The following is a 25370-nucleotide window of genomic DNA, read 5'->3' as shown; positions in this document are numbered from 1 at the left end:
ACACTAGGAATTTGTGTCTCTTGCAACTCTCACTTTCTGTGAGAATCCAAATACCCAAAGCCTATTTCTTTATAACTCAAATCTCCCATTCTCACATAATTCAACAATGTCTATTGACCCCAAACCTCTTACATCCATATACACACCTGTTTAAAAGCCATGTATTCCAACCACTGTTCTTGTTTCAGCAACAAACAACTCAACAAACTTTAAACCATTTTCAATTACACTAAGAACACCATGCCCCCACCCTTACCCTTAAATACCACACCATACACCCACCCTTGCATTCAAATTCCCTCATACCTTTTTCAAAAAGCACACTCCTTTACTCCCTCTCACTATCAGATGTATAAACACTAACAATCACCCACCTCTAAAACTCTTCTCTCATCCTAAACTGCAATTAATCTCCAATTTACTTCCTTACACTCTTCAACAGTCCCATATCTCCTACTTCATCAGAAGCACCACAACTTCTTTTGCTCTCATCCTCTCAGTATCTCGGGACTTTAACACCTAAGCATTCCCAGACCATTTGACATCTTTCCCCTTCAACTGTGTTTTACTTTACCTAAGTTAATAAAAATGATCTCTGATTCATAACTGGGTGGAGATTGCTCTAATCAAACTCTTTAAATTTCCCTGAGAACCCTGAACTCTTCAAAAGCCTGCTGTCCATTTTGAGTGCTTTGCTACGGGTTAAGATAATGTCCATTCCACAGATGCAAGAGTTTTCTCTTCTACTTTCTGATAGCAAAAAATTTCCTCCAACTGTTCCTTGATGTGCAAACCAGACATTAATATTTTGGCACTCCATATCTTTACACACTATCAGAGTTTACTCCATCTTCTCAAACCTGGGTTTCTTCATATTCTTAAGATGCACCTATAGTAGCTTCCTGGACTATCTCCCTTATTTGCACTTCAGACTTCTATATTTTCACAATACTTTCATTCCACCTGAAGTCATACACCACACTTGTGGTAGGCTAGTCACTCCACAAACAGCCTAAAGTAACATCATCCTTTAGCATTATAAGCTTTTCATACCAGTAGGTTCATTTTGTTTGTTGCTCATGATGATTTTATTATGCTACATATGAGATGAGTACCAAAGCTAAAAATACACCGTACATGTCAAAAAAGCTGTAGTAACTGCAAATAAGTACTTATGCAACACCAAGCATTGTGAAACAACATGAATATGTAAAGATGAAATTTATAAAGCTTAAATTTACAAGTCCATCATACATGTTTCTCAAGTAGGCTGCCTGCAAACTTATAGAAGAGACATGAATTTCAAACAGCAAAGATCAATCATACATCTGTGAATCATCAAATCCAAGATGTTCATATCATGAGAGATTTCAAGAACTTACTGGAATCCTTATACTACTCCCACCCCTCAGCTGTCAGGTAAACCCAAAATAGCCAGCCTTCCCTTTCTCATCAAGGTTAAAGTACCTTGCAAAAACTGGATTTCGCTACATGATTTATAACTATGTTGTATAAAGTATGTCATACTTACACTTTCCTTTTCCTGATGAGGGTGTGGTGCACGCTGGTCATGATGGTCTGGAGTAGGGAGTGAGGCTTCTTCACTGTGCCCTTCTCCCATGGATCTGTCTTCATGCAGTGCATCTAGTGTGCGTTCTACAGTTAAAGAACTACTTGTTCTTCTGTCTTCAGTCCGCCGTCTCTTTGGGGGTGTACTGCTAGAGTCCCCATGCTGCTGTTCCACTGAGCAATGTTTACTGCTTGAATGGCCATTTCCAGAGCTGGAGCTGCTTCCATCAGAAGTTTGGTGTTTTGGATCTTCATCTGGCACAGCTAAGCCTTTGATTCTAAGACATTCTGCTGCTTTAATGAGTGAAGACAGTTCATTCTGCCTAACATTGACTTCACCAATGTACATATAGTCCAACAAAAACTCAAGATCTTGACACTGAATATCTTTCAAAACAACCACAGGGTTCTTACACGGTGTACGGTCAAATATATCACTAAAGTATTCACTGCATGTGGACAGAACCAATTTATGGACGGGATAAAACTTGCCTTCACATGCTAATGTTACATCTGTGTAATTTCCCTGAAAGAAAAATTTACAGCATTAATGAGATTCACATACACCCAGTTAACTTGAATTCATAAAAATACAATATACAAATAAGAGAACTACAATGTATACGCCAATCTTAGTTTTCTGAGTAAAAAGTCAATATAAAAGTTTATAAAAAACCTTACATTATGGCTGATACAATTTTAGTCTATAAATTCAAATTATACCCGCAAATACTTTGAGGAAAATATGAAAAAAAATCTTTTACAGAATATAGACAACTGAGTTCAAACTAAACACATCACATAAGGGCATCCATATTTTTCATAAGGCAAGTATAATCTTTAACATCCTTTTGTCCACAAAATCAGAATACTAATGTAAGCACTAAAAGTTAAACAAATGTTACACCAGACTCTCTTACCCCAACTTGCTTGTTTGCATGGTTATGTATATGCCTATGCTTCATGCAAAGTTTTTTTTTTTTTTGGAAAGTCTAGTGAACTTGACAGACTTAAGAAACATTACTTCACTCATGATAATTTCATAATTTTATGTCACGCAATTTTTAATATCAAAGATCCCAGTAATAAAAGACATTCTCTTTAGGTCTACGCCGTGACTGAAAAAAGAAAAGGATAAAACAAATAAAAAGGGAATACAAGAGGAATAATCAATCAGAATCCGAGATGGTGGAAAGTTTGCCTTTTAAAAAGTGGTATTTTGTAGTTGTTTGAAGAACTATAAGAAGCTAAAGAGGTGCAAGGTTCAGTGGTGTATGAAATGAAAAGATATCACAAAAACCCAACTTAAGTTGCCAACAGGCCCACATAAATGATGTAATGCAATACCGTGCTGTGGTTTAGCTACAGAAAGAGGCATGTGAGCAGCTAGCTCAGAAAACCAAAGTCTGATGTTATATCAACAGAACAAGGAAAGAAAACCAGTAATGTGGCATAGGCAGAGATTTCTAATAACGTTTTGAGATCTGACTGTGAGAGATGATAAGTCAAACTGTTTCTGAGTGTACTGCAGCATACCAAAACAGGGAGAGAGCTGCCCTAGATGTGAGAGCACAAACAAAGATAAATCAGTCCACTGTATAATCAGAATTACTGCTCTAAAAAAAAGAATGTCTGATTTCTAAACAAGACCCCCAATTACTTAGAGGCAAATTTAGCTATCTATGTAATGCTGTGTTTCCCAATAATATCAGATATAACAGTGATATTATTTACCATATTGAGTGGTGGAATTACAATGCCATGAAAAGAGAGAATTGTTATGAGAAGTTTTAGAAAAAGAAAGCAAAAATGGGTTTAAAGGACACTGTTTTCAACTACATTATGTCTACCCCAGTGGAAAATCCTATCCAAATCCAAGTTAAAAATGCTGTTGTGAAAATAGAGGTACATGAAACAGAGGTCTTTTCAAACTGGATTAAAGTAACCAGTAGTATCACTCAGGCTCAATCTTAGGGCTATTGTTATTCCTGATCTGTGCAAAGAACCAGTGTCATATATGATTACATTTGCTGATGACACTAAATTCTGTAGAAAAATAAGGAGTACAATACTCACAATTACAAACATCCTACAAAGAGATCTTGAAAGACTCAAGAAATTCAACTCATCCAAATGCAAAATGATGAAGTGGAGCATGGTAAACTGAGACTAAGGTACAGCTATTAAAGGAATGAGGTACCACACAGGAATCTTCATATGAAAGATTCCTACTGGTTGATATAGTACCCAGATTGTTACTGGTAAACCACATCTGGTGAATTTCAAAGGATGTACACTCTATCTACTTGCCACTGTCAAAATGACCTTCATCAGCAAAAAAAAGATATTTACAAAATAATTCCATCATATACAGAACTACATCCAACTCAAGAGTATACTCAAGAGTATACATCACTTCAGTGGCTGTTAAGTTGCAGTCCAATGGTCCAGGTCACCATTTTTCAATCCTGCCTTACCCACATGTGGGATACTGGCATTCAGTCCATTATCATATGATCTCTCCATCTCACATATAAAATTTGACAACACACGCGGGAGACAGCAACAAAGCAAAATAATAATAATAATAATAATAACTTGTTTTTTATAAACACATTTTCCTGCAGTGAGTACAATGCACTCACCTTGCCTTTTCAAATTCCATCATAATCGCTCCATCTTCCACTCTTTCAAAAGCACTTCATGAGTAAAATTAAGGGGATGGAACATATGAACTACTCTCAAAGGCTGAAAAAACTGTTACTATATAGCCTAAAAGAGAAAGAGATATACGATGAATCCACTGCAACAAACTGAAGGTACGAAGGAAAATGTATTGAACTTATCTCAATATGGAACATACAGATTTATCAAATTTACAAGAAAATCCATGGAACATACCAAAAACAAATCAGACAAAAATATATGAGAGTCCTTCCTGGAAGATTGAATGGTCATTCAACATACTATAAGGAAAAATAAGAAATAAGCAAGTAATAAAGAGAAATGTTTAAAAGAAAACTTAAAATGTGGTTGAAATCAGTCCCAGATAAACTTGGATCAGATAATTAAGCAAAACAGGCAAAAGCAGAGAGGAAGTGCAATTTTTATGAAGCAATACACAGTGTCTCATCAGTCATTTATCCCTACCATTATAAAATAAAAGGCCTCTGGAAAAGCTGTACAAAACATAAGACACCAACCTTAGTTCTCAGTCCACTGATAATATGATAGAAGATACTCTGGTGATTGTTCCACTTGAGCGCTAAAACTTCTGCCTCCATGGTTCCTGAAGACAGATGAATAGTTAATCCCTTGATGAAGGAAATCTATACATATGCAATCCATGAAATGCTTTAGGTTTATCATTACATACTTTGGATCCATTCCCATTACTCCAAACAAGTATAGTACCCTAAAATCAAGCTAACAGAGCTCTATACAAGCTTTCATTACAGCAGGAAAAGCCTTTAAAAAAGACCTAAACAAAATCATTAAAATCAATGAACTATGAGAAGCAAATGAGTTACATTTTTCATAAGGTGGTGAGAATTCCAGAGATTATTCATGCTCATGATACTGGTTACCAAGGAGCCATGGCAATTCAACTGAAAATTCCCCCCACCAAACATCATTTCATATCAAAGCGTCCAACTAAAAGACCTGGTTGATACCAGGAGACAAGCCACTAGAGGGCTGACTGACTGATACTTCCTTCTCTCATCAAACAGTAAAACTGTGGATATATCTCCTTTCTTCCATCTTTCCCTCATCTTATAGATATTCCAACTTTAAATGCATGAAGAACTCTTATTAATTTCCATATTCTTTTCCTCGTGCTCCTCATTTTTCTTTTCATATGCAATGGCCATAAATGGGGCATGTTTCTACATATGCATATGCTTCAAAGAGACAAAATGTTTTTTAGTCCTTGGTCGATGAGATTACAATATTAATAGAGGGATCAGTTGAAAAGGGTGATACGGTACTTGCTTGTGTGTTCAGTACAAATGTCATACGCATGTTCACCACTGAAACTGTATGACTCAACTCTCGTAAGTCACTAAGCAGTAAAGTACAGGCAATGAAACATAAAAGAATGATGCAGTAGGTTGAGCTTCAATATTAAGAAAAGAATATTCACGCAATCATAAACCCTAATATAAATGGATCTGTGAAACATGATCATATTCTTGGATATTTACTCTTTAGCAATTGGGATGAAGCACCATTTCTTGCTTTTCAATTATGCTAAAAACTTCTGCTGCATCACCCATATACAGAGTACTATATCATAGGAAACTAGTGCAGTACAGTGTCCCACATCATATATGTCATACAGTTTTACAGAGATGAACTATGCAACATCTGAAATGACGAAGAAAACTTATGAAACCACGTTTAAATAGTAACGTTCTATTAGGGTTTATTTGAGTATTTCTTTCTTAATATCATAGCATAAAACAGCATATATCATCACTTTTCAACTTCATTTCCTAATATTTAGTGCTAAGGCTTTGCATGTTCTCATTACCACCGTAAACTGAAGCTTTAGTTATGATAACGTAAATGAAACTTTAGTACGTTTATAGTTTTGCTATTGTAAGAAAATGATCAATGAGTCATTCTTATCAGAAGCAGAAAAGATTTATTGTAAAAGATAGAACATAATAATCATCACTCATCAATTTTCCAATGTTGGTGTGGGAGCACCAGAGAATGTGTGGAAAGAAATTGTTATCTGGGACAGCGAAAATAATTATGTTTGAATGTACTGTAGTCCCAACTTTATATGAATGAGAGGCATGGACTATAGATAATGCCGTGCAAAGTGGATAAGCTGGAAATAAAACATCTGAAGACAATATGTGGTGTTATGTAATTTGATCAAATAAGTAGTAAAAGGATAAGAGTAAGGTGGGCAGTAAAAAGAGAGTGAGTGGGGGAGTGAACTGAAGTGTGTGTACTGTAATGGTCTAGATATATGGAGAGATTGAGCAAGAAACAGTTGACAAAAGAGGGTATATGTGTCAGAAGTGGGGGGAACAAAGAGAACGGGGAGACCAAATTTGAAGGGTGAAGTAAAAAAGATGCTGAGTGCTGGGGGCCTGAACATGCAGGAAGGTAAAAAGTGTGCACAGGACAGACCAAATTAGAATGTTGTGGTATCCAGGTTTCAATGTACTGTCAAAGGACTAAAAACAGGCCACTGAAGCAGCTAGGGTAAAACATGGAAAAGTCTTTGGGGCCTGGATGGCAATCACATTTGAAAAAAGGAAAAAATTTACACTTCTTCGAGGTAAGTTATACTGATGTAGCAAGGTTTGAGGGATCCCAAGATAGAGTTTCCCAGTTGATGGTTACGTAAGATTGATTACCTTGATGTTAAAATCAATATTCTTTATCATTCTTATATAAAAACACGTGGAGCTTTTGTGGTGATGAAACATTAAAATTGGTCCATTCTTGCAATTCATATGTCAATTCCAGTATTTATGTCATAAGTAATAGATTATCACAGAAGACCCCACTTGGAGACTGAAAGTTGTTGAGCAATAGATACCAACTTGATCAATTCCTTTCATTTTCCCTGACTTATGGACTAGGCATGTCTCTGCTGAATAGGATTTTCTGAACCCTGAATGTACATTACTTAGTACTTCCTTAGTTTGAATGTATTCATACACCTGCTCTTATACAACTCTTCCCCATAACCCTGATACGGTACTCAGCACGAAAACCTGCCCATAGTTTACCAGCATCTGCTCTCCATCTTCGTCCAACAGAATTACTTTCACAAATTCATCATCTTAAGGCACTTAATCCAGGTGGATAAAAATATTTTTGATAAATCTCATGAGACAGGTACATATTTTCTAGGATTATGATCTGTGTTCTACTCTTATGAGATCTTTGCTGACACTGTAAAGAGTGATTTAAGTGTGAGATTTTCCTCCTTCACTCTCAAAATCAGTCTTTCGATACTAAATGACTGATAGTTGGATTATGAGGGAGATGAAAAATGTGGTTAAGTATAAAAAAAAAGCAATGTAAAATACCAATAAACATAAAAACATATAGATATCCTGCTTATCTTAACCTGTCACGTGAGTTCCATTATTTGTCAAATTTCATTATCAAAACATGTAATCCCATAAACTGTGCCATGATTCGTTGGTTCGGAAGATAAACAGTAAGTTTAAATGTTCATACTGATATAAGAATCTGACCCTATGTGAGAGAAATCTCATAAGCATTAATTGCAGCCCTACATCTATATTGACATCCAACATAATGAGGCCATAAGTAAGCCTCTTGTTCATATAATATTTGCCTGAATTGGACAAAAGCATTAAATTGTATTAATCAAACACCTAATAGTTCATTTTAAGTGATTTTACTTCACCATTTCCTTCTACTTCAAAGTCCTGCCCACTTTATGAGAGCTTCACATAGATTGGGAACTGCTATGCCTAAAATCATACACTCTATGAACTCTAAATATTGTACAAAATCCATTTGTACTGGTTTCGTAAAACTCTGTCATCTTGGAAAAGTGTGTTTGTATTCTAAAACTGTGACAATATTGATAAGTGCGATCTATAATGGGAGCAATCTGTTATACAGTGTCATTCATTAGACTAGCTGTGCAAGTTGCTGAACATTTTATAGCATTAATGTTCATTGTATTAATTCACTTCTTATAACCAGTGAAGAAAAGCTGATAGCCATAATATCGAAACAGGTTGGGTAAACCACTTAATAAAGTAATGGCTATGATAATAGTGTAATAGCTGTAGTAGTACAGTAATGGCAATGGTAATCAAGTAATGGTTGTGGTAATAATAAATGTGGTAATTAAGTAATTAACCTTTCCGCCACTGCCAAACTTCCTGAGGAAACAATTTCATGAATATTCCGAGCCATGTCCTGTACTTGTGATTTAGCTTCGGCCTGACAGTCCCACAGTCTGCCATAGATTTACGGTAATGATAGATGACAGAGAATGCATCACAGGATGATGTAACATCACAACCTTCAGCTAGGCTAGGTCACATCACAACCCTCAGCCAGGCTAGGTCACAGCACAACCCTCAGCCAGGCTAGGTCACAGCACAACCCTCAGCCAGGCTAGGTCACAGCACAACCCTCAGCCAGGCTAGGTCACAGCACAACCTTCAGCCAGGCTAGGTCACATCACAACCCTCAGCCAGGCTAGGTCACATCACAACCTTCAGCCATGCTAGGTCACATCACAACCCTCAGCCAGGCTAGGTCACAGCACAACCCTCAGCCAGGATAGGTCACAGCACAACCCTCAGCCAGGCTAGGTCACATCACAACCCTCAGCCAGGCTAGGTCACATCACAACCCTCAGTCAGGCTAGGTCACATCACAACCCTCAGCCAGGCTAGGTCACAGCACAACCCTCAGCCAGGCTAGGTCACATCACAACCCTCAGCCAGGCTAGGTCACATCACAACCCTCAGCCAGGCTAGGTCACAGTACAACCCTCAGCCAGGCTAGGTCACATCACAACCCTCAGTCAGGCTAGGTCACATCACAACCCTCAGTCAGGCGAGGTCACATCACAACCCTCAGTCAGGCTAGGTCACATCACAACCCTCAGCCAGGCTAGGTCACATCACAACCCTCAGCCAGGCTAGGTCACAGTACAACCCTCAGCCAGGCTAGGTCACATCACAACCCTCAGTCAGGCTAGGTCACATCACAACCCTCAGCCAGGCTAGGTCACAGCACAACCCTCAGCCAGGCTAGGTCACATCACAACCCTCAGCCAGGCTAGGTCACATCACAACCCTCAGCCAGGCTAGGTCACATCACAACCCTCAGCCAGGCTAGGTCACATCACAACCCTCAGCCAGGCTAGGTCACATCACAACCCTCAGCCAGGCTAGGTCACATCACAACCCTCAGCCAGGCTAGGTCACATCACAACCCTCAGCCAGGCTAGGTCACATCACAACCCTCAGCCAGGCTAGGTCACATCACAACCCTCAGCCAGGCTAGGTCACATCACAACCCTCAGCCAGACTAGGTCACAACACCAGCTCAGCCTCCGCCTGATCCTTCCTGTCTCCCGCCCGCTGGTATGAGACCTCCTCGTCCACCGCCTCCACTTCCAAGCTGATCCTCCTCCATGACCATTTTCTCTATTATATAACGACATATTAACACTCCATCTCGCCTATTTAGTTTATATTGAAAGCAGACTACGATGGACACTGCTAACACCAAAACACCCGCTCTAGCCGACTCAAACACAAAAATTGGGTTTGTTTGTTTGGCTCTGACCGCAAACCCCCGCAAGGTTCGCCATCATTTGTACAAAAAACTTGTTGTGTTACGAGTTCCTGTGGGTATTAGCATCTAACACACCTCCTACTGGACGGCCTACATCACATGGCATATCAATTATGTAAAAGCATTCAGGGGTACGAGCGAAGTGAGTGACTTACAGTAAATCATAAAGCAGGAGTTGGGGTCAGTCGCCTTCATCACAACATCTAAGCTACCGCCGGGTTACTTCATGTACAACTCAAATAATATAATTAACAACTGATATGTAATTATGTCTTGATCAATATTGTCTGATATCTTAAATCATGTGAATAACTATTATAGTCGTTATTTTCGCGGGTCTCTATATATGTGAAAAGTGTATAACCTATTAACCTTTGCTTCTCCAGCCACCCGCGCGTTCGCCGAAATTCTTTTTACGTATATTTTGCACTCTTAAAACCAGTTTTCAACGTATCATGTTTTATAAAATATACATAATAACCTAGGACAGAAAAGGAAAATAGAAGATTATGTGAACTACAGAAACGATGTGTACATATGACATTCCTCGTCAAAAGCCGATCACAGAACGCGGTTTCCCTTTGTCCATTTAACTGCTAGGCTCAGAGGGGGTCTAAGGCCACAAACTGTGTGTCTCAGTCCACTTCAGGTCATGTGATGACTATGTACAATAACCGCGACCATCCACCCGCTGGGGCAGCTCTTAAACCACATCTGCCTCATCTTTTTACTATATTTTTTTTATCCTTAAGTTCCCCCCACGGACAATTGTACACACTGAGGCCAAGCCTGAACTGAAGTATATATGGGGGTGGATAAGAGGGAGAGATAAGAATAGAGGGGGAAATATTCTGAGAATTTCGTGGGAATGGAAACCTCCGATTACTGAATTGTGCCAAGTTTTATTTGTCAGGAAAGACATGGCGTGGGTAGGGCTCCGAAGCTTTGAGGAGTAGGGAAAGTTTTGAAGTTTCCAACCACCATTCATTTATTATGTGGCACTGTAGTTTGACGAGCAATCCATGTCAAGATAATGGTAGGGGGGCACAAAAACAGCCAACAATCTGGAGCAAAAATTAGAGTAATACCTATCAAATAAGAGGAAAAGTAAACCCTCATTATGGCGTAGGGCAAATGGGACAAGTTGTGAGGTGCGGATGAGAGTGGCTTACTCAAGACCCGACTCCACCTAGCCAGTATGTAGACCTCAATCCTCACCAGATGTGAGAGCAGGACTCTATACCAGTCTGTGTATGGCATTTAAAGAAAAAAAAACGCTTCCTCATGGGCAGACTAATTGTATAATGTGAGATATATGAGATAAGTCAGATGGTATAGTGTTAAGCGGTGGAATTACAGAGCCAGTCAGGGAAATTAAGACAGTTGTGAGGGGGGTTTTTAGAAGACAGGCAAAGACCTGAGTTATGGAGGCATCCACCATGACCAGGTTCCGTGTCTTACCTTCCCTAGGTGTTCTATCCATTGTCTGAGTTTATAGATATTATCAAGACGACATGAATGTCGAGTGAGAGAGGATAGAGAAGTGTTGAAGGACGTGGAGGAATGCAGTTTTGAGTCGCCAGCGTATGAGCGTATTTGGTAATATCTGTTGAGGACGGGGTATCTGTGATGAATAGAATTTCCTGTCTGCACTGGTAGACAGAACTGATCCTTGATGGTCACCATTGTTGACAGGGGAAGAGGGAGAGGTTGATCCATCACCTACCAAGGTAGATCGACCAGAGAGGAAGAAGCTAGATAGGAAGAAACACAAGGGAAGGAAAGAGAAGGCAAAAGAGAGAAAATTGAGAATAAGACCCCAGTGTCATACCTTGTCAACGTTTTCGATCTATCAAGGCCAACGCACGCAGGATTATCCAAACCTTCTCAGAAATGATGGAGAGATAGTCGTGAGATAGAGAAGGAGGCTTGCCTCACAGACGCCATACTAATGGTTCAAGAGAAGATTGCGACATTTAAGGCAACTGAGAAGTGATTCAAAAACTTTAGAAGCAGTAAAAGGTCAAAGCAAACAGACGGTACCTGGAGGGGTAACCTCACTGACGACGCCCTGACCTGGTGGTGGTAGGTCACAGTGGGTGACCTCACCTGACCTAATAATCCCCAGAGAAATGAGTTTGGTAGACCAACCTGTGGCCGCCCTTACCAATGATGTTAACCCATGACCTCCATACTCGGTGGCAGGTCAGGAGCTGCCGCTGTAATTGCAGGTAACCTGACCCTTTCCATATGAAGAGCTGCTCTCACTGCACCAGCATGAAGAGAGGTCAGAGTCTGTGACATCCCGGTTCCTCGACTACCTGACTTACCTCCTTCCTCCCGCAGGGATGGCACCCGGGCAGGTAGTGACTCGCCCTAGACTACAAGTGCACCACGTCATGTGACACTAGACTCAAAGCCGTCACTCAGGGCGTCTTCAAACACCAGTACAACACCCAGCGTGACACCTGACCCTCCGTCTTCCTGGCAGGTTATACAACTGTGGTGGTTTATCTCCGACGTTCGCCTTCGGCAGGAGTCGCGTGGGAAGATCGCCTCCGTCCATCACAAGCAGCAGGTGTAACAACAAGGGGACCTACGGCCACGCCCTGGGCCCTCCTGCAACCCAGAATGCAGGCCACGCCCACCTCCTCCTACAGGACCATCACGTTGACTCAGGAGCCACGCACTTCTCCCCCGTGGCTCCTGCTTCATCTGACATCCTCAACCAGCACCACAGGACCCCCTGCCCTGCCAAGCCTGTCTCGTATTACCCGACCTACCTTACTCTACCTCTTCGTCACCATCAGCCTGCACCTCCACTACCTCAGTTTATGAACCTTAGCCAATCAAGTACTGTTGCTGTTGTTGTTGTTGTTGTTGCTCAACGTGTTTCTATCACTTATGCTACTCCACCAACCCGACCAGAACCCTCGTTAAACAGCCTTGGTAATATCATGTAGGTCATACTAGACACCGGGGATTTTCATTTTAGTACCCCCAGTGCTGGAAGGTCAAAGATTTTGCTTTCTCGTTGAGTATTTATGAATTCTGCTATAACTTATATTTACAGAAGAGAATGAATCATAGATTTGTACTGAGGATGATGAAGCAAGAATATATATAATGTGTGTATTTTGCAGGTTTGTAGAATATAAAGAAATCTTCTCCGGATCTGTTGATCAACGAATTCATCTAGTGATCAATGGCATCTCTTTCCTGGTTTGTTGATACCCTTCCTACAATAATATGAACCTGATTAAGGTATCCGTGTACTTCGTCTGTTCCTGGCGCTACCTGGCGAACGCGATAAATGGAAATCAAGAAAAAACTCTCCTCAGACCGGAAGCCGAAGATAAATTGTCATCTTGTCGTCCAGTTTAACTAATCTGTGTCAATACAGCAATTACGGTACGTATGCAAACCGAAGTGTCAGGGGAAAGGGAGACTTCTTGATGCTTTCTCATCTTGTAGGATCCTTGTGTATAACCCTTCTGCAGCAGTACTGTGCCCTTGTTAACACACGAACACTCGTGAGAACGAAAATGCACCGTCTCTTCCTTCAAACTTTTTCCAATACTTTGAAGTCATTGTCTCTAGGGTCTTGCTAGGATCGCCTGATGTGTCCGCTTACCAAATGTATTTCTCTCATATCGTAAATATCTGGTATAACAGATATGTCTAACGCCAGGCAAGTGAATTCGAATTTAAGAGTGTTGAACTGCTACTATATGACATGATCTTACGTGTTGTATAAGCTTAAACAAAAACTTGGAATAAGTAAACATTTTCTTATAAGTATTGAGCGAAGGATAACTTAAGATATACACCAATAAGTGTAGAAAGATGGAACATTTTCTAGCAAGATGGAGGGAGATAAAATGCATAACTTTCCTGTTTTCTGAGAGTAGCCTCGTCATGATTCAGGTTATCCAGTCACACAAACATGTTCCTGCCAGGGTCTGGCGTGTTCACCCCAGCTCAGCCTAAGACAGCAAAATGGCATCTTCTTCTTGTACACTAAGTTTAACGAAGCAGTTTTCGAATGCGTTTGTACCTTTCCACCTCTCTAATAATATGCTCAGCTCTTTAAGGGAGGTTGAGGGCCTCATCTCAGTACATTAGATTTCATCATCTTATTTGCCACCTTTTTTTTTAATAATCATGGTCCACAAACATGAGAATAGAGCTAGTGAACACAGATAAATGTTCACAATAACAATAGTAGAAGAATAGAAACACAAAGAGCTTCCTATACTCACATGTGGCACGTCCCCAAGAGTTCTCATAGTGTTAATATCATATAATTAACAATTTTCCTATAATCGTCAGTTTTGAGAGACTCTAATGAAGAAATCATTAACATATAGTGGACCACTTAAGAACCTTAATCACCATAATATACCTAAAAAGTTTCTCGTTCCGTCATAACTAAGCCAAATACATGTCTTCAAAACTTCTTTAACAAATATATACTATCATCTTAAAGAAACATTCTCACTTTCAACCAGTGGTTCAGTTATTACCGGTGGATCCCCACTGTGGATGGACGAGTGTATGCGCCACTGTGAACGTTCTTCACAGTGGGTCAATCCGGATTCATTTACGTTCGCACGCCACGATTCGTTCGCATTTTACGTCACAGTGAGCTGGACTACCCTTCCAGATAACTTATTTTCCCTAAGTTATTGCATTTCTCTAGTTCTAATCTTAATATATACATAGACTCCTCACGAGCTGTACAAACTCGTGTCTACGACGTGAAAAGATATGTGAGTCGTCGTGTTCACCGTGATGGCGGGCAAGGAGGACCCGACGCTGCGTTACGTCACCAGCCGTGCACGACGCCCTCACTAGGGGCGTCCTCACGTCATCTCACCTATTTCCAGACTATTTCGCACCATTAATACCCTCTTCTACCATCACATTTATTGTAGTTTCGTGTGAAAGAACTATGATAAAGACTTACTATTTCCTGTTGCTTACCATACCTAAGATGATATATATGAAGCTAATTCCTTCAAGGATAAGATGGATGATAGCAAATACTATATTTCACTTTACCGTCCACCATAAACGTTGCTTAGCGCCATATTTATGCTGTGAGCTGGTCAACAATGTCTCGTTGGCGTAACTCATCTGATGATGATGGAAGACGATGCAGTTTACGTGGGAGTTTTATCTTCTAACGAGCGCCAGTAGTCAAGGGGTTGAGGGTGGGGAAGGTTAAATCATACGCCATAGAGTAGAAGCATCGAAAGGTTATTGCGGTCTCAATGGATACATCTCCAGGCTGATAATTACAATTACTAATACAATAGATAAATCCAGTCTCACCTCATGACGACATTCACCAGAGACAAACCAGATGTAAGAACACAACCTGGTTAATATCACACTAAACATAAGTGTACTTCTAGATAGAGCCCGCAGTGAAAATGATACATGCACAAATCACTGTCAATACATTAATAGTCACGTTGGAGTGTGAAGCTGGTCGAAAACAACCTCTTCACGAGGATAAATACGACCCCTGAGCACGACGATACGACACTGGGCTTAGATCGAAGGCCTAGCCTCTAACATGACCATTTTTTTTTCTTACAGGCCACGGCCTTTTAAAAAGGCCAGACGATGGTAGCCCCAGGGTCACACAGTCGTGCTCAAGGGTTAACTTATAGTTTAAGTGTTGGAAGTGACCTTAGTACCACCAGCTCTCACTGACCACAAGACACTAGGAGAGTAATGGTGTGTGTGGTCAAGAACGCAGTCTATCAACCATAAACATAGTTCATTCCTGTGAGGGCTTGCAAGGTCGAGAGCTCTTGTTAAAAAGAAGACATATGTATATGAAGAATATACAAGGCTACTTATCTGTGAGAGGTGGTGATGCTGAGAAGCCAAACCCTATTCATTCATCTGGACAAATGAAACTTATATAACTAGTGATGCGTGTCCTAGCCAGACAAATCCTATTTGTCATCTGTAAGTCACCAAACAGTAAGTCACCAAACGCCATAGTTCCCCAAACCATATATATATATATATATATATATATATATATATATATATATATATATATATATATATATATATATATATATATATATATATATATATATATATATATCCTTTGTGACTTCAGAGTCTCAAGGCCAGCGTCATCAGTATAAGGTGACATGAAATTCCCAGGGATGTCATAGAGACCACTGCTTTCATATGATGTCACAAACAGATGTTGACATCTTGGCAATAGGTACCTTACCATTGCTGTACAACTGTGCATGTCAGCTGTACTTCATGACAACTGTTGCCATAGTGTTACCTTAAGACTAACTTGGTAACATAATGTATACAGTCGAGGGGGTACACTGACGTCACTGTAGCCTCACACTGGTTTACCTTAACAACAGTTTACTTCACAGTGGGTTGACGTAAAGTTACGTCAGGCGTCGGGACACCTAGCGTCATGGGGTGTACTCATCACATACCCTCTCTCGTTATATTACATTCCCACCGTCACTAAATATTAATACATCTTAATTAAAAAAAATATATACAAGATACATTTTTTTTCGTAAGAAACCTAAGTGGTGATTAACCACTTCCAAGAGGTTTCTACCTACCTAACTACCCAGAACAAACCAGTGGCTATATATAAAAAAAAAGTTAGAAGCATTGAAATGCAAAATCATATATACAGAGTTATAATACAATGATATCATCTGGCTCTCGTAACATATGTATGAGGATTATGTCACTGTACATACAGTGACTACTTTTTTACTGTAACACAAATACCAGGCCAGACATTATAATTAATCACTGTAAAAACCTATCTACACATTAGTTGTAATTGTAACTATCTTGTTACCATAGCTATCATGAGTCTATAATTAGCATGGCATCATAACTATTACTAATGGGGCATTATAACTAATACTAATGGTGCCTTAGTACAAATTCACTGTATGGGTCACATGACCTTTGAACCAGTTTCACTGTAACTATGGAATCAATAAGACTAACATAACTACCTAGTTAATATGAAAATCAGTTACATCATAATCATCACCCTTACAATATTTTAACATATTATTATTACCACTACAATATTTTTTTAACATCACAATCATCACCCTTACACTACTTTAACATAATATCTTCACCACAATATTCTTAACATATATATATATTGTATCATCACTACTGCAGTATTTTTTTTAACATTCGTCTTATCATCACCCTTACAATAACATCATATTTTTAACATTCGTCTAATCATCACCCTTACAATAACATTATAACTTAAATATCCAACCACATCATGGTCATTTTTAACTGCCATTTCTGCCAGTCCATTGCAACTTATAAAGTCATTAGTTAACACACGAACCTAACTATAAGTTTAAGCTTCGTCCGGTAAACCACTTCATTAGAGAGTTACCAGGAGAGAAAAAAAGAACATCCACTCATCCACACGATCATCCACTTAAGACATCCACCTCGGCACAGCCCCATCCACTTTGGTGATGGATGACATAGAATATCTCAAGGAGCAAGCAGTGCGCTTGCTCCTACACCGTTTTCTGTTCCTGTGGTACGTACGGCCACTTTCAGCCTGCTGATCTGTGGACCGTGATCCCTCTTGCTGATCTGTGGACCGTGATCCCTCCTGCTGATTTGTGGACCATGATCCTTTCTGCTGATCTGTGGACCATGATCCTTTCTGCGGATCTGTGGACCGTGATCCCTCTTGCTGATCTGTGGACCGTGATCCCTCCTGCTGATTTGTGGACCATGATCCTTTCTGCTGATCTGTGGACCATGATCCTTTCTGCGGATCTGTGGACCGTGATCCTTTCTGCTGATCTGTGGACCGTGATCCCTCCTGCTGATCTGTGGACCGTGATCCCTCCTGCTGATCTGTGGACCGTGATCCTTCTTGCTGATCTGTGGACCGTGATCCCTCCTGCTGATCTGTGGACCGTGATCCCTCCTGCTGATCTGTGGACCGTGATCCTTTCCGCTGGTCCGTGGACCATATAGAGATGACACCCACAACATACCTCGGCAAACTATTCATTACAATTATACTCATTCTTATTATTCCAAAAAAAATCATATATGTAAAAATGTATACAGTCTGCTTCTAAAAAAAAAGAACATTATTCACTGAATATCTTGAATCTTTAGTTAATATACATGGAACACTTCACGATTAATGAGCACTAGGCATCATCGCCAGCTAATTGGACAAGGGCGAGTGTTAATGACACACTTAACGGAGGAGCTTCAAGCCCCCCGAGCCAAGGTTTACGGTCTATGTTTAGCCGGTAATATTTGTCAGGACAAATGGACGCCCCCCTGGTGGAGCTATCGGCAACTACTACTGCTACTACCCTCCCCTGGCGGAGACCTCCACAACTAAACCAAGACCTTGAGCACGACTGTACGACCCGTACTTATGATGGATTGATATATATATATATATATATATATATATATATATATATATATATATATATATATATATATATATATATATATATATATACCTGACCTTCAGGGTTTATATTCAAGGGTCGTCCCTTGGTGTTCGAGGGTCGTATTGTGGTGTTGGAAGGTCGTACCGTGGTGTTCAGTGGTCACACCCATCATATATAAAGGGTTGGACTACACTTACAGTGTTACACACGGTTAGTAAACTCGTCAATCCAATACGAAATAAATGCCGTATACTGTATCACCAAGAGAACGCTTCAACTGTTTTTGTTAGCTATTAGTGACGGAACAGTGACGTCAAGGTATAAAGAACACCAATGGCGTGTCAGCTCATGACCCTGAATCAAAAGACGCTCTGTGATTGGCTGGGCGCATCAGCTATAACCAATCAACCTCGCGTTCACTTCGGACAGTAATCTTCGCCCTAATAATATGGATTACAGTGTATCGAAAAACATCTGCCACGCCGACCTAGTGTATAACGTAAGAAGTTTTAGGTTTATATGATAGTATATTGTATGGCACATGTGATATGAACTAGTCATCACGTATGACGCCGGGATAGTGAATTAGACAGTACATAACGTGTCACTGAAAGATCAATATTCATGTTATCTTTCGTGGATATCAACTGATCACTTCATGTACCCTCGTTTAGCTTTGCCCCCTTGTATATCACTTACTGTAAATCACTCTATCCCACTCTCGCCTCTTACCCTCCTGCATGTTTAGTATCGTAATTTTTCGCTCTATCCTTCCATCTTACGTTTGTTCTCTCTTTCTCTCTCTCTCTCCTCCTCGCTCACTTCACATTTGATACACAAATCCTCTTAGTCACCCCCTTTACTCATCCTCTTCAGATTTCCAAACCACTTCAGCACACCCGGTTTAGCCCTTTCAGTCGTACTGGCCATACTACATCACCTCTCTCATACACTGTCATTCCTAACACAACCGATCTTTCTTTCTCGCACCGTATATTGATCTCAGCCACTTCATTCAGTTTCAGCTCCCATTCGCTGCCGTGTCCACTTTCAGCTACTTCAGACATCTTACTTCCTTCAGGTTCTCTCCATTCAAACCAACTTGTCTCTCTCCACAGATGAGCCTCATAATCTTGCCTTCATTAACATCAAATCTCAATTGCCTCCTTTTAAACACATTGCCCAACTCAGACACCAGCTTCTACAGTTTCTCACTCGGGTCTGCCACTAGTGCTGCATCATCTGTCAATGGCAATTGACTACTCTCTCTCTACCCCCACCCACCTCCGATTACGGTCGACCCCCGCCCTCCGTTCAAGACCGCATTTGCCTCCCTCACCACTCCATCCATATACAGATTAAACAGCCATGGTGACACCACACACTCCTGCTGCAGACGCATCTTCACCTGTAAACACTCACCCTCCTTCCATCTTACTATCACACACATACACACACACACAGTTACTCGATAAAAACTCCTAACTGCTTCTAATAACTTTCATCATGGCATATCAACCAACCCTAACATATGCTTTCTCCCTGTCTATAAACGCCACATACAAATCCATCCGTTCCTCTAAGCATTTCTCACGCACATCCTTCGCAGCAAACACTTGATCCACGCACCTTCTAGTACATCTGAAACCACATCATTCCACCTACTCTGATGCTCTGTGCACGGCAACACCCTCTCGGTTGCGACTCTCCCATACAACTAACCAGGTATACTTAACAGACTCATACCACTGTATTTCCAGCATAGTTTTTTCATCTCTCATGTCTCTATAGAAATGATAGTATATAGGAATTCCATCAGTCTTTAGGCACCTCATCAGGATTCATACGTGCACTATAAATCCTGACGAATACATTTATATACATGTATACAGTGTATATGGATTTTCCCCCTCCATACTTAATTGCTGTTTCCTGCGTTAGCGAGGTAGCGCCAGGAACAGACGAAGAAAGGTTACATCCGCTCACATACATTCTCTAGCTGTCATGTGTAATCCATCGAAACCACAGCTCCCTCTCCACATCCAGGCCCCACAGACCTTTCCATGGCTTACCCCGGACGTTTCATATGCCTTGGTTCAGTCCATTGACAACACGTCGACCCCTGTATACCACATCGTTCCAATTCACTCTATCCTATGCACGCCTTTCACCCTCATGCATATCAAGTCCCGAAGTTTTAAAGCATCATTCATGACATAGTTTCCAAACCCTGGTCATCTATGAATACCAGAAACTAAGGCAGCCAACCATCGTTGCATCTGTCAACTACATGACCGGGTGTTAGTAGTGGCAGTTAACACGTTGGTTGTTACGCTCACATTTTAGTCGGCGGAAGAGTGTGGTTTATGTAGCGACTAACAGATAGTTTCAGAGTTGAACAATTCAGGGAAATGTGCGTTTTGTGCGGTGTTCTAAAAAACAAAACATTGCCACTGTGTTTTGTTGTTTTTATAAGGTAAATAAAACGTGTTTCATGTTGTCTTGATTATCATGATGTCTGTACCGTCTGTATGTGTATGATGTAGATCATAAAAGCAGTCTACCCACAACCAACCTTCTGCACAGTGTTAGATTCACTGTAGACACACACACACACTGGTTTCTCGTCTCGTCATACATATCCGTGTTGTATACTGGTGTTTTATACGTATGAAGACGTCGTGTCATATTTACGTGGTTCATTATATTTATTGATCTTTCAGACTGTTTGCTTCCTCTAAGATAATGTACATAAAAAGATCGACAAAAAAGAAATGAACGAGTGTACCATTCTACCTTTCATGAAAGGCTACAGTGTACAAAAACACGAATAATAAACATTTTCTACAAACAACTGACTAATTCCTGTTTACGGTGTGATAACCAATGGCATACACTTCCCATTTTTTACGTCACTGTTAACCATTTTCTTATTTCTGACCTTACAAACCTGCCATAGTTGCCAGCCTTCTTTTGGGCGCTCCTACAGCGCCCAGGAAGTCGGCCACGTCCACCGGGATAGACCACAGGTCACAGAGTCGTGACATCATACGAATATCTCAGCAGCTTTTACTACGGTGGAGAACGTGCGGATCATAACCCTAAAGGGTTGGAGCTATACCTAGCTATATTAGGAATCTGGTTAATATCTGCACCTACTACTGTGGCCAGAACGCCATCTAATCCTAAGGACAAGCGAAAACAAAGGGGGGAAAATTTACATCTGGTCCTGGGGCAAGACTTTGACTTAACGGATGGGTTGTGTGGTACAAGTTCCATCCAATCCAGTCGTAGGAGGAAGGAGCCAGCTAGCTTCAGCCGGTGTGGCTTGCCTCCGACTGGCACCACCAAGAGCACCCTCTCCTCACCTTCGGCGGGTGAAGGTGCCGTAGGTGAGGCTTCTAGTTCAGGTGGCGTTGCGTCCAGCACCAGGTGTATGTTGGGGGGTGTGTCTCGGCCAGGTATAAGGTTGAGGCCGGGGGGTCGAGTGGTGGTGGTAGGTGAGGTGAAGGGGAAGGTGAAGGGAAGGGAAGGAAGGAAGGAGGAGGAGAGAGAGGCAGGAGACCACCGCTAGCTGAAGACGACCTGGCTATAGATGCGATGTCTTCTGGTGAGGGACGAGTCAAGGACGGGGCACGGAGAGAGCGTGGTGGCCGACTCCCGTAGTCTGCAGGAGGAGGAAAGAACCAGAACAGTGAGTGAACAGCGACTTACTCTCTCTCTCTCTCTCTCTCTCTCTCTCTCTCTCTCTCTCTCTCTCTCTCTCTCTCTCACACACACACACACAAATGCACCATTGACACAACTCGCTCCTCGCAACCAGCAAAACAACTTGCCCCTCACATACAGTAGGCAGGAGCTTCGCAACACACAGACACACACACACACACACACACACACACACACATACACACACACACACACACACACACACACACACACACACACATATATATACATATAATGACAAAAGCTATACCAGGCTAATGACACTGTAAGGTCACACAATGCCGTTCTGGAAACACAGAGGGTGGGGGTCACCTGCTGTCACTGATTGTAACAATCTTAGATATTTTCAACGTGACACACACTAAATCCAGCCTTCCAGCACAGAGATAAGATATCTGGCAGCATCTGGTCTCCTGATAACAGACGGAACTACCCTGACGTCATAGGATGATTTACAAACCTTTAATGAGCATGATGGTAATTACAACCACAACCAGGTCATTACGTTACCCCTCGTATACCACAATGGTCAGCACTCACAACAAGATCATACAAACACAAAATCAAAATTCTGAAGGAAAAAAAAGTGGCCAGAATACAGTCGTGTATTTTTGAGGCTTTATATACTCTATCTTAAAATAGATAATAGATAATAGATAAAGACCTTTGTGTGTAACACTAAGGTAATATAAAAGTGACCAGAAAATTCGGGTACCGACCAATAAATTAGTTATTTCTATTTAAAATGGTTTATCTCAGACTTGAAGATCTATCATTAGAATGATCAAAACAACAGTGTTGCTCATTACCTGCCTAACTACAGGGCTTGGGTAAGGTATGTAGCATTACCACCTGCAGGTGTGGCAACACTGTGTCTCCTGGTGCACTGGTACCTGACTAGTGGTAGCTGTACCGTCTGGGGTACCATGCTAGAAGTGCACCAGACGGTACGTGGTGTTTGACGGTACAATCGTGCGTGAAAATACATTTATAGGTTCAGGAATTTTCTAAAGATACGTTTAAGTGTAAAGGAATTTGGACGTTATACATGAATAATATATATATGTATTCCTTTTTTTTTTGTCATGTAATGATTTAAACTTCAGATGTCATCACAGTATTTCACGCTGTTATGATAACAGATGCAAAATAGAACAGTGGTACGTCCATTATGAAATTACAGTGTACCCATGTACCGTCAGCTACTCCTACAGGCATGTTGTGACGCGCTAGTCGGACTAAAGACGAATGAACGGTACTTAAAAGCAAGAGGATATCAAGGCGTACAACAACTAAGATTGCCTCACTCTAAGACTCGATCATTTACGAAGGAACTGCCAATTCCTCGAGATCACTCTACAGGTCGGATTTATAATACGTTACACCTTGTCGGTCCTCTGCAGATCATGGACTTGGCAAAGTTTTGATTGCTACATGGGACACAAGACCTTTGGACAACTCTATAGCCTGTTATTTCTCTCTAGACTCATTCCCTGCTGTTACAGCTAGGCACAGAAATCCCAGCAGCAGCTAAGACTATCCCAGCAGTCAGATGCTTGTCATCCTAGCAACCTCATCCACGCTTACATCCTAGCGAACACGGTGTCAAGCATATCAACAAATCAGGTTAAAATTCCACTCATGCCAACAGATGAACACACGCGCGCGCGCCCGAGCGAGCAACCACAGCAGCTAAAGCAAGCCATCCCAGAGGCAGCAGTCGAGGGTATCCCAGCAACAGCTCAGGACCTCATAGCTACTATATCTAGCCCTAGGGAATCCTAGCAGACGTCATAGCGACTATATCTAGCCCTAGGGAATCCTAGCAGACGTCATAGCTACTATATCTAGCCCTAGGGAATCCTAGCAGACGTCATAGCTACTATATCTAGCCCTAGGGAATCCTAGCAGACGTCATAGCGACTATATCTAGCCCTAGGGAATCCTAGCAGACGTCATAGCGACTATATCTAGCCCTAGGGAATCCTAGCAGACGTCATAGCGACTATATCTAGCCCTAGGGAATCCTAGCAGAAGTCATAGCTACTATATCTAGCCCTAGGGAATCCTAGCAGACGTCATAGCGACTATATCTAGCCCTAGGGAATCCTAGCAGACGTCATAGCGACTATATCTAGCCCTAGGGAATCCTAGCAGACGTCATAGCGACTATATCTAGCCCTAGGGAATCCTAGCAGACGTCATAGCTACTACATCTAGCCCTAGGGAGTCCTAGCATGAGTCAGGGGTCATTCCAGAAGCTATGATATTAAAGCCTACATACTCCAGTACCATCAAAGGTCACCTCAACGGCTAAACCCAGCCACACACGCCTCCTAGTAGCAGATATTGCCATCCTATCAGCACTTATGGCCATCCCAACAGCAGCTATGACCATCCCAAGAGCAGCTATGGCCATCCCAGCAGCAGCTATGACCATCACGTGAGCAACTAGGGCCATTCCAGCACAAACAGCTCTGTATATCCCAGTAAAAGCAATGGCCAGCCTAGCAGAAGCAGCTATGGTTACCCCAGTGTCAGCTATAACGATCCAATCTGTAGCTACAGCCATCCTAGCAGAAGCTATGACCATGCTAGCAGAAGATATACCCATCCCAGCAGTAGCTACAACCATCCTAGCAGAAGCTATGGCCATCCCAGCAGCACTAGCTATAACCATCCTAGCAGGAGCTATGGCCATCCTAATAACAGCTACAGCTATCCCAGCAGCAGCTATGGCCATCCCAACAGCATGTATAACCATCCTAGCACTACCTCTACCCATCCTAGCACTACCTCTACCCATCCTAGCACTACCTCTAGCCATCCCAGCAGCAACTATAGCCATTCCAGAGGAAGCTATGACCATCCCAGCAGCAGCAGCAGCTTAGACCATCCTAGCGACAGCTATGGCCATCCCAGAGGTAGCTTCGACTACCCCAGCAGTATCAGATAAAGCCATCCTAGCAAAGAGCAGCAGATCAGTTATGACCAGCCCAGCGGCAGCTACGACCATCCTAGCAGCAGCAACAGCTAAGGCCATCCTAGCGGCAGCTACGACCATCCTAGCAGCAGCAACAGCTAAGGCCATCCTAGCGGCAGCTACGACCATCCTAGCTGCAGCAGCAGCAGCAGCAGCTAAGGCCATCCTAGCGGCGGCAGCTAAGGCCATCCTAGCGGCGGCAGCTATGGCCATCCTAGCGGCGGCAGCCATGGCCATCCGATAAGCTAAACTCGGGCCACACACACTTACCCTAC

General features: G+C 41.6%; 1 protein-coding gene across 3 annotated transcripts in view; it reads right to left on the bottom strand.

The window, feature by feature from the left end:
* LOC139751451 (uncharacterized) overlaps positions 1–10125 on the bottom strand; it is a 59953-nt gene extending 49828 nt beyond the window's left edge. For 2 of the 3 annotated variants that reach the window (XM_071666869.1, XM_071666867.1), the window contains exons 1-3: positions 9970–10036; positions 4773–4858; positions 1532–2095 (exon numbers count right to left, since the gene is read on the bottom strand). In XM_071666869.1, coding sequence (XP_071522970.1) covers positions 1532–2095; positions 4773–4858; positions 9970–10000 — 681 coding nt within the window. In that variant the 5' untranslated portion in view covers positions 10001–10036. The other variant, XM_071666868.1, reaches the window with a different exon arrangement.
* Positions 10126–25370: the final 15245 nt, after the last annotated feature.

Source organism: Panulirus ornatus, chromosome 11 (genome assembly GCF_036320965.1).
Source record: "Panulirus ornatus isolate Po-2019 chromosome 11, ASM3632096v1, whole genome shotgun sequence".
In the NCBI taxonomy this organism is placed as follows: Eukaryota; Metazoa; Arthropoda; class Malacostraca; order Decapoda; family Palinuridae; genus Panulirus; species Panulirus ornatus.
This window is presented reverse-complemented; position numbering and strand designations above follow the sequence as displayed.